General features: G+C 44.4%; 1 protein-coding gene across 3 annotated transcripts in view; it reads left to right on the forward strand.

Annotated features, from left to right (window-relative positions):
* LOC142589030 (uncharacterized) overlaps positions 1-4,238 on the forward strand; it is a 147,501-nt gene extending 143,263 nt beyond the window's left edge. For all 3 annotated transcript variants that reach the window (XR_012829784.1, XM_075700825.1, XM_075700826.1), the window contains 2 exons: positions 3,828-3,853; positions 4,057-4,238. Coding sequence is in view for 2 of the 3 variants with exons in the window: in XM_075700825.1 (XP_075556940.1) it covers positions 3,828-3,853; positions 4,057-4,062 (32 nt within the window). In the remaining variant the exon portion in view is untranslated. The remainder of the gene's footprint in view (positions 1-3,827; positions 3,854-4,056) is intronic.
* Positions 4,239-11,450: the final 7,212 nt, after the last annotated feature.

Raw genomic sequence — 11,450 nt, forward strand, 5'->3', positions numbered from 1 at the left:
TATCCGAAGATACGCATTTGCTATATGCTTTATCGTTTTTAGCTCGGGGGTGCTTGCCTACCCACCGAAACCGCCAGGATCTAGAGGAACGCAGCTCCGCTATAACATTTGTGGCACATTTCATCCTATGAAGATGCTTTGCGAAGTTAATACGATTAACACTCCTTCTCGCAACGGGTTTGTATTTAGTGGATGTGCGTGATGGTTGGTTGTGATTGGGAAAATAACAAGACAGAGATATGGCTATATGAATACTCTATTTGTCTTTATTGCGATGGCAATTACTTGCACAATGCAGGCACATTTCCGTCGTCATCATCAATGTTGACATCGGCGTCGCCATGATGTTCCATATAAAGTCCAAATGCGATGTCATCGTCGCCGCGAGTTAAAGCGCGTGAGTTTTAGCCGAGGATGGTGGCTTGATCGCACCCGTGCCCAATGCAGGAAGGCGAGGAAGAAGCGTGGCGACTTCCATCGTATACATGACTAGAGGGGTGGTGGAGCGTTCTGTTACGGCGGCGGCGGCTTTGTATATTGCGGGCTGGCCCTATCTTGAAGCCATCTGCGGTGTTTAGAGCCTAGCATAACGTCGTAGCCTTGATAAGAGCCCAGATTCTTCTATAATTGTCGCTTTAGGCGCAACGAGCTGCCATTCAACATGGCAGCCGCACTGTAAAGCATTTTGTCGCTATTATTGGCCCTGGCAAGGCTTTGGTCGTTCAGGCAACTGGGGTTATCAAGAACGCTTGCAGAGATTCAAGCTTGCTACAACATTTCTATCATGCACTTTGGCTGTTTGAGAATGAACAGGTTGCGGCAACACGCAACAGCGCTTCTGCAGAAGTAGTACTGCCTGAGAGGTTGGTAGAAACTGTTAGTAGAGACTTAATGTGTTGCAAAGTGGCCTTTAGTAAAGAATTACTACTGAACGAGGAAAGCCAGTTGTCCTGCCAGTTTTTCAGCTGGTGGCAGTCATAGTCAAGTACGAATGCCAAAGGAGATCATGGACAGAGATACAACAGCTCTTGAGTGCACTCATGCACAGCAGCAACATAGACGCATGCACGCTGGTCTTCCACACGGCTACTGTCATTTCTTCTGTGGCAACAGTATTCCCAAATTCCATGAGGTCACTTTGAAAGTTATTCGCCCATCGCTCCAAATAAGTGGTATTGACCATACCTGTTTTTATATGTTCGAGCCTATGGCATCACTAATGAGTTCATCTGACAATGACGTTGCTGTATCCAAGTGCTGATCCCTATGTCTTAGAAGTTATCTGAAGACTAGCAACCTGTGAGGGTGTCATGTACAAGGACGTTCATGTTAAGAACTGTGTCCTTTTATTGTTTGGCCCGTTCACTGACTTTCTGCAGCTACACATCGGGAAGTATACCAATCATGTAATGCCCATCCAAGTGAAGTGCCTGTGCCAAACGGCAGTGTTGATCACCCAGGTGCGGAAAGATCTACCAAACTTCAGCAAGCCCTTCTATGCAGTGGATACCTTCTGTCCAAACTTGGAGGGAGATCGTGTGTTACCGTGAGGTTAAACCAATTCGCTCACTTCGCCATTTTTTATTCGCTGCAGGGTCTAGGCACGCCGAGGCTTAATAGCTTTGTGTGCCCTATGTTCTCATCGCTTAGTTCATGTTGAAGCTATAGGTCGCACAAAGGTCAATTCGCTCGCTGCTGCTGCCGCTGTTCCTTGCGCCAACGTATTCACAGAGAGCGTTCGGTCATCGAGTTGGATGTGTTGATGTTCACCTTTGTGAGTGGGACAACATGCTTGTTAATTTAATTAACTATCGAATCTTTACTAGTGTTTAGTTCCTATAGAACTGGCATCGTTACTTCGTATGCCTCTGTAATAATTACCTCCTGCTGTCAATTATTCAATGTTCCAGCGAAACTGCTACATTTTAGGTGGTTTATCATTTATATATGTACATATTTAAATACAGTATTCTACATTTATTATATGCACACGTTAGAACAATGTGTTCATCGGTTCGGCAGCATTAGTAGACAGCAGCGTATTGTCTTCTCGTCCGTCGCTGATGATGACGAGCAGAGTGCGATGGATAAATTACAATGTGTATGTGTGTAGTCTAAGTATCTAATTTTGCGGACAAAGAGGCAGCCAAGCTCACCGCCGGTCCTTGCCGTGGGTGCCATGTCGATGAAGGTCCACTCGGTTTCAAACGCATCCCTCATCTTCTACCCAAACTACGTGGTTTGGGACTTCAAGAAGTCGATGTTGAAACCCCCGCAGGTAGCGAGTGGCATGTCTTGTTTCTGGAACCAGATCCTCAGTTGTCCTAAGATTGACGTAGACGGCGGCTACGGCTACACTCCTGGCCTTTCTCATTGATCTTTGTGAGTCGAGTCATTTCTTCATCTGTTGTCATCGACAGACCCTGCCGTGGCATCGCGGGATGCTTTACTTTCTTGCTTATTCTTTATTTCATGCCGCTTACTTAGCAGGGATAATGACGAAGATGCCAAAGGTTAAACAGAAGGGATACCGACAAAACTTGGAAAAGAAAGTAAATGAGGGCTAGGTAGATATTTGGCGATTTGTCAACAAACTTAATTCACGGGGGCTATTCGAGCTGGCGATGCTGCTTGCCCAAGGAGACTTCCTCATAAAGTTCCCACAGCCGCTTGCAGAAATGAGCAGTTAGCAGTGGTACGACGCTTGGTTTCAAACCCCGTTACCTCAGGAAAGCAGACCGATGCTCTAGCAGATTGACCGCGGACTACACAGTGACCGAAGTTGGTGGCTAAAACCAAGATAGATAGATAGATAGATAGATAGATAGATAGATAGATAGATAGATAGATAGATAGATGGATGGATAGATAGATAGATAGATAGATAGATAGATAGATAGATAGATAGATAGATAGATAGATAGATAGATAGATAGATAGATAGATAGATAGATAGATAGATAGATAGATAGATAGATAGATAGATAGATAGATAGATAGATACTGTGAAGTAGACGCACGTCTGAAGCAATTCATTGACGTTTCGGCCGGCGTCCGGCCTTCATCAGAAAAAATTCTGATGAAGGCCGGAAGCCGGCCGAAACGTCAAATAAATCGTTTCATACACGCGTCTACTTCACTACATATGTTTGCCCCGATCGAGAAACGTTTTTTTCTGCTATACATATATATATATATATATATATATATATATATATATATATATATATATATATATATATATATATATATATATATATATATATATATATATATATATATATATATATATATATATATATATATAGCTTCCAGGAAGAGGGTAAATTAGACTAAGAATGCTAATTTGATTAGAACCAATGACTTTGACAAGCGTATGGTATAGCATTTACTACTTCATAAAGTATTGCGTGTTAGGATTCGGCTGCCGCCAAGTACTTGCCTTCCTGTCGGCGTTCCCTTTGTGTTCCTTTTTCGTTTCTCAATACTAATATGTGTATCAGAAATTCAGCCAGAATTTATACTTCACGCTATATTATGTTTGATAAAGATGTGTTGTTACGACAGCATTCATTCCCTTCATCGTCTCCAAGCCTCTCATCACATCAAAATCCAAATCAGAAAGGACGTCCCCGTCCATGCATGTTGCGACATTGTCTCTACCTTATCACTTTTATTTTGCCCTGCATTTCCTCAAGGGCTGGTTCTCATACCTCATAAAAGACCGCCATAGTCAGAAAAATATATACTTGACATTTTAAATCTGCGATCATCAAAAAACATGTAATCTTTCTTCTTATAACACTAATATATTTCACATTTTTCAGGGGGTTTACTCGGGATAACTTTCAAGGTAAGGCTTTTTCCTGAAATTTTTAATAAGTATGGCTAAAGTGTGCAGTCAATTCTCAGCCCCACGAAGAGTAATTTACAGATACTCTTCCGTACGGTGATGCATATTGTCTAACGGTATTCATAGATGGTTTGCATGTTACTTGTCCTTGGTCTCAGCTTGGTATTGTTTCATGTTTCCTTCTTGCTTTTTGTCGTATGCAGGGTTGAAGTCATAAGCAATGGCAAAATTATGCCTTCCGTTCAAAGCAAAGGAACTGAAGAACCGAGACACAGGTGCGAACATTGCACAGACAAACAAAACATTACACTATTGGAGGTAGCAAAATTGGTCCATCAACAAAGAAGTAGTTTGTTTATAGGTTAAATGAAAATAAAGTTGTGCTACACCGAAACCAATTTGTTGCCTTTGCGATCGCCATAAACCAGAAACAACTTCAACCACGATTATGTGACTTAGTAATATGTAATTGGAGCAACACCAGGAGATGTGGTGGCAACGATGAATTTATGTTTCTCTCGCTGCTGATTTAACGAGACCTTCATTTCTGTATCTTTAGGGGTATGCCGTAATCCCAACAGGCTATTTACTGATAGGGTAACAAAGCTAAAGAAATGTTTACTTCAACATGAGGCTGTGATAGCTCCGCTTGACAGAGGAAGACGAAACCTCTCGAGGAGCAGTTTTCTTTATCGATTGTCAACTGTTTTGCTATGACCATTATGATTTAGCTGGTGCTGACAGACAAAGCAGATGACCTGTCCTTCACGAGCGCCACGGCTTTCCTCTGGACCGCTACTATTCCTCCGCACTAGTTAGCTGTGGATCTGTTTCTACACAACGGCGTCACATCATTTCCTGTGGCTCTTGTTCCAACCAATGATTGCGTCATACGGATGAAGAATTCAAAAGCGATTTAGGCTGAATTGCGATCGGCGACGTCCTACTTCCAGAACATCCCTGAGGTGTGCCAGTTTAGCATGTGAGGTATTCTCTGATTTTTCCGCAGACCAGCCCTGAATACAGGACCTTCTACAGTGCTCGCTGTTTGCTGCCAATCCGGTGAGTGCATTCATTCTCCCCACATATAAAGTGTGAAAGGACTTGTCCGTTCCGTCGATGAGAACATGACGCCGGCTGAAGGCGCTTTCACCAGTAGGTGCAATTTCAGTTTACCGGTGTGAAGTGTGGTTGGCAAAAACAGAATCACTGAGTCGGTGATATCGCCATTTGTTGCGACACTTCGATCATCAGAAATTAAGGCATGGCCCATAATCTACGAAGTGGAACCTCTATACCTTCGGTCCCGTCAATGTGTACAGTGCTCGCGTTATGGATACACCTTGAAAGGATGTAGGTCTGCTCCCAGATGCCAAATTTGGGGTGAGAAACAGTTCCAGCGAGTGCAACAGCAAAGGAAGGTTCTGCCTCTGCAATGACGCGCACTCTGCTGATCATTTCCTGTGCTCAGCAAATGCACGGGAAATGGACATCCTATAAATCGTAGAGCAAAGGCGTTGTCCCCTAGAGAAGCCAGCCGAAATTCAGGCTTGTACACAGGGATACGCCGGTGTTACAATCCGTCAGGCGGCAGCCACGAACGCGTCTTTTCATTTATTGCGGATGCTGTCGAAAGGGCAATAGAAACATTCATGAATTGCCTAGCTGGAAGCCTTTGCGAGTCATTGACACAAATGCCAACTAACCACATGGCACATATATTAGGTACAACAAAAAATATTGATATAATTGCACAAACAACTCTCTGTCCACGTCCTTCAAAAAAAGAAGTAACTCCCATTTTCACGTCTCAAGATGCCCAAATTACAGGCCCATTCGTCGATGTCAACAACAGTCTGTGTGAATGCATGAATAATAACACACAGGGGCCAAATAAAATGGACACGGCTCCTCGATCATTAAAACGATGTAGGTCCCTTTCTCAGAAAGAGCTGCAACACTAATTCAAAGACCAAAAAGTGTCTGAAACACAGCCTTACAAAGGAAGATTTCCTAAAGGAAAGCAATTTAAGTTAGGCAGTCACTCAGTCAATTCCTTGACTCAGTAGGATTCCACAAAATACTTCAATTGAATTACCGATCAATTCAATCTTCAGTAAAATATTTACTGTATTGATCCTTCAAACTTTTCCGGATAATATTGCTTTGGAAGAAACATGGATTTTATGACATCAATCTTTTCAATTACATATCTACGGATCTTTCGAACTGTACATCTATCAAAAGGTTGAAACTGAGTGTTCTTTATCGCCAATAGAATTAGTCTTAAATTGAAAATATAACTTAGATATAACTGCACCAGTGTGCAGTTCTTACCTTTCTCGTTTGTAAATTTATACTTTCCTGTTGGTGTGCAGAACACTCGATGTTGGGATTCTGCTGTGACTTCATGGTGTAGGGACAAATTTCTTGTGGGAGCTATCAGCTCCAATCAAACGGCCGGGGCTTTCAATCTGACCAATGTGAGAAACGCTTGTTCAATTTGGCGATAGACAATGATATGTCTTGTCTGAACTCGTGAATTTCTACATTTAGTTGTAATAAGTCCCGCTTAGCCTTGGAAACGCTTGTTCAATTTGGCAATAGACAATGATATGTCTTGTCTGAACTCGAGAATTTCTACATTTAGTTGTAATAAGTCCCGCTTAGCCTTGGATTTAAGTTTCGTAAGTTCATCTCTCACTAGCTCATCCTGGACAGCCTTGGGCTGTGCCACCAACAGTGACCACTTTTCAATAATGTCGGAAATTGCTTGCCCGTAAATGCCAGCGTGCTCCCAGATGCGGGTAATTGTAAATCATAGTAAATTTGAATCTGATCTTCAGTTACCTTGCCCTCTCTCTCTGAAGCGCGTGAAGACACCAAACATATGAAACTTTGTCCTGTAAGCAAAACAACATACAAGAAAAGCTAAATTTAGTGTTATATCTGCAAAGAAAGCATAGCATAGCGCTTGGTGGAATACAGATTCCACGCCACACCACCGATGCCAACAGGCAGCATGCAGAATTACTAACATTGCAGAATTACTATGTTACTTATCTTACTAACAATCAGAATTAGTATCATTGGAGAACATTGCAGAATTACTATATTGATGACGGTAATTTAATATTGAGTCCAACTGAAACAGGCTTCAGAGTTGATTGCTCAATATGGTTTCCCCATGCTGATTTAGAGAGCCGCATCCAACTTGTGCGGAAAGAGAGACAATATTCTGCTTTAGTAACATTAGATATAGCTAAAACATATGGCAGCAGTCAGCATTCAATATTACTGGATATTTTGCAGAGTGATAATTTCTTAAATATATTGTCGCGTGGTGGGCAGAACTTTTACGGTGAAGTGAATTTTATTCCTTCAAAGGCGGCTGTTCCTTGTCTAAATTCAGACTGACTCGCGCTGTTCCCCAAGGAACAGTCCTGTCTACAATATTATTCAGCAATTCAGCAAACAACACTATGATATTAAGGAAACAACAATATTCAGTAAACAACGAAACGGCGGACGTAGGCATTTCCCCGCTTTCGCTTGGCTAGTTATTCTCTTTGAGACTGCCAGATTATACTCCCGTTTTTGATGCTGAGCTTTGAACAATGATTTTAGGGCTTGGGAAACACCTTTCGAACGCAATAAGTGCGGTTATTATAACAGATTGCTTTTCCGTCTGCACTTCGCTTACAGCTTCGTCCAGTTCGCCAAGTCTAAAGGCGCTTCTACCGTTAGTTTGTCGACAGTGGACTTTTCTAAAACATTTATGGGTACCAGGTCACTGTGTATTACCTTTAAATTAGATTGCAGGCTCATGTGCGTGAGCATCCCTTAGTTGACCTGAGATCCACTATTCACTATTTGTTATGTCGCTAACACAAATTGTTAAGAAAAAGACTTCGAGAAATTCCGCTTGCTAAACTGGAGTTAATCTGATCATCAGAAATAATACTATGTTTTGGTGCGTCAGTTAGAGGTTTCAGCCACAAGGACGTGTTGATGCCGTTTTGCGGTTGCGTCAAATCAACTAAACGAATAACTTTTTGAATGTTCTTTCGTTATTTGTTTGTTTCTGTACACTTTTTTCTTGTTATAATCCAGTATGTAATACCACAATAGATTAAGTAAGCGTTTCAGCACACAATTCTTGGTCAATCCCCCAGTGCGGGTATGAGCTACAATAGGAGGTCATCATCATTAGCAGCAGCAGCAACAATAAAGCTAATTGGTTTTTCCCGTGACAGGGGTTCATGTTGTATGGGCTTCGTATCTACAGTAGTGACCTAGAATGGACGAACAGAACGCTTTAAACGAAGAATCCGCCTTCACCGCAATAACTCCCCCGGCCATTCCAGCTACCATATTTAACCTTCCTGCTTTCGTGGAGCACCATCCCAAGGTCTCGTTTGTGCAAGCTGAAGTACTGTTCCTCCTACGCCCTATCAACTCGACGCATGCTCATTTTGCTCAGGTCTAGTCCTCCCTCCTCGACAATGCCGCGCTGGAAGTGTGCTATGTTTTCCCCAAACCACAAACGCGTAAAATGCCATCCAGATTATGGTGTCTGAACGTGTGTGTTCGTAACAGCTTACTTCCAACGAGGAACTCGGTGACAGCCGTCCTACAAGATTTCTCTGTGACACTCAAGCCCTGCTAAGCAATCGAGCTGCAAGTTTTGACCAAAAAGCCCCGCTGGGAGATTCTCCTCCAGCTTCTACCAGCGTCGATTCAGATGCTCCTGGCCACGGTGTCAGACCTCGGCCTGCCGGTCTTGGTCGTTCCCGCTGACAAAATCATGAATGTTCTTGAGCAATCTCTAGCCGCGCCACCTGTGACATCGACGTGCATTCCTGACGTTTCTGTGGTTTCTCCGCAATGCCCATCTCAGTTCGTGGTGGTGACTTCAGCTCGTGCTCTCGATCATGCAGAACACCATCCCTACACCACACCAACTCCCATAAAAGATCCTCATTCTGTAACTGTTAACTCAAGCCGTAACGCCGCCTTGTTTTTGCTGGTACCAATAGCCTGTCTGCGCTGTTGCAGAGCGCTGCACAATCATTGCATACACAAAATTGGAGCACAAGACATTTTGCAAAGAAGAATGGCGCGAACGAACAACAGCAAAATAGAAAACACGGACGTTCCTGCCGTCCTTTTTTGAGTATGCATTACCAACATGCCCAACAGTCAGTACTTCTATATCGCAAAACATTTGATCATATCTTGTTCTACGTGTCCTTAGCGCATCCCACAGCCACACAAAGAGCAACAGGATTCCCACCATTTCACCTCCTTTATGGCTGCGAAGGGCAGATGATGCTGTACGCTATGTTTCCATGTCAAGACGCCAACTACTTAATTGCCTACACCAACGAATTTAGTGAGTGCGCAGAGGCTTCACATCGGTTAGCAGCAGCACGCAGGTGCACGACATTGTATTATCCTCCCCATACAGCTGTCCCACAATCCCTGCGACCAAACGGGAGTGTGGACCCAAGTTCACATCCGTGGCCTTCGTGAAAATTTGCTAAGCCGGTATTTGGGTTCCCACAGAGCGCTACCTCGCATTAGTTAAGTCAAATGTGAAGTGATTCCATCCACTGTGGCACAAACCCGGCGCCAGTAGCCCACTCTTACAGTTCACTTCGTAGGCATCAACCATATACTTCACGTTCGTGGCACTTTTTATTGATTCATCATAATTTTATGCTGCTATGTCCCCTAAAGAGGTCACATCTCTGCTTATTGAGGCGGTACACGTCACGCTTCGTGTCTACTGACCATTTTACTTGCCTACCGTTGAAACTATGTTTTATGTACGAACACCTTTTGAGCATTATATATATTTAGTCTAGCACTCCTTCGGTAGCATGTAGCCGATGCTCTTCTCGATTAAGTGGGGAAATGCCACCTGTAGTAGGAGGATACACTGCAGGAGAAAAGGTAGGCGAGGACATGAATTCGCGCGCTTCCACCATCTCTTTAGACACCGCCAGTTCGTTTTGAGGACAGCTTACAATATTTTTACAAAGGGTCACTGCAAATAAAACAGGCTGGAAACGAGAGTTGAGAAAGACGAGGACGACGTTGCTCCTACGATTCGGACGAATATTTCTGCTTTGGTGATCAATTAAAGCAGTTGCTTAACCCTCTCTAGATACTGTAAAAGATTCGGGGAGGTGCGGGGTAAGGCGAAGACGAACCTAACGACGGAAGCTCTGCTCGCTGAACTTCGCTGCAGCCGCCACCTTGCCGGACGTCCGCACTTGACGATCGAAATGATGTCCCAAGTCCAGACTATCGACGTGGTAGGGACAACTCCTGCGGGTTCCTTGCCATACTACCGAGTGCCGCCGAACTTCGGCGGGACCTCAGGAGAAGACGTCGATGAGTGGCTCAAGGACTACAAAAGGGTGAGCAGAAGCAACGGCTGGGATTCCGCAGCAGAGTTCAGTCATATTGTGTTTTCGCTAACACCGCTGTCATGTGGTATGAAAACCCCGAGAAAATGTTCACAACTTGGGATTGTCTTGTGGAGGAAGTGCAGAAGTACTTCGGCGATTCTAAGGCGTATAAAAAGCAAGCGAAGCAGACATTGGTTGAGAGCGCACAGTGCCAGGGGAGACATGTACCACAGATATAGTAGAAATTTCGAAGTTGTGCAAGGCAGTGAATCCGAGGATGCCTGACGAGGACAAGGTTGTGCACCTTCTTAAGCGGATATCCGAAGACGTGTAAGATTTCCGAATTGACAAAGAGAGCCTGAACTCCGTGTCCGAAGTAATGCAGCGCTGTCGCTCATTTGAAACGCTGAAGATGCGGCGGAAAGCTCCGAATTTTGGCCGTCTGTCGAACATACCAACAGTGATCAGTGTAGATACAATGCCGCCTACTGACCTCTGGTCGACAATACGGCAGATGGTAAAAGAAGAATTTTTTCGATGTCTGCAAAATTCTCATTGCTCCAGTGGCTTTCAGGACGGGCATGCAACAGAAACAGAACGCACGGAAACTCCCGGCGCTCCGGCCCCATGGCAGCCGTCAGTTAATGCAACAGATGTCGTCGAAGAGTGCCAAGGAACACTGTGAACTAGGTAATCACCTCGACCACCCTCCAATTATGAACGCCATTTTTGCTCATCGCGTTTCTCTCAACGAGCGTCGGCTGACTACCATCCCCATTGAGAGCCATACTACCTTTCAATTCCTTATGCGAGGCCTGGTTTCTCCGAGCTGCCGCAGGTGTCTCGAATTCCAGGGTGCTAAAGCTGTGGCGTCCCGGGTCACATCTCGCGCTTTTGCTACTACCACCTTTCATACCAGCGAGAGCCTTTGAAAAGGTCTTCCCACCCTTTCGAACACCCGTTCTCTACGCCATTGCCTCCAAGCACACCTCCCGGTTTACACTGGCCCTCGCCAGCCTCTGAATGAAGCTTAACGACGCCACGAGCTCCCCGTGATCGACGATCCCCATCGCCACCGTGACGCACGCAGTCAGCGCAGCCGGAAAACTAGTCGGTGCGGCCAATGGGGGTGAGGCCGCAAGATAACAAGCACAATCGACAGATATACCCCCGTCTGT

This window comes from Dermacentor variabilis, chromosome 7 (genome assembly GCF_050947875.1).
Source record: "Dermacentor variabilis isolate Ectoservices chromosome 7, ASM5094787v1, whole genome shotgun sequence".
NCBI classification, from domain to species: Eukaryota; Metazoa; Arthropoda; class Arachnida; order Ixodida; family Ixodidae; genus Dermacentor; species Dermacentor variabilis.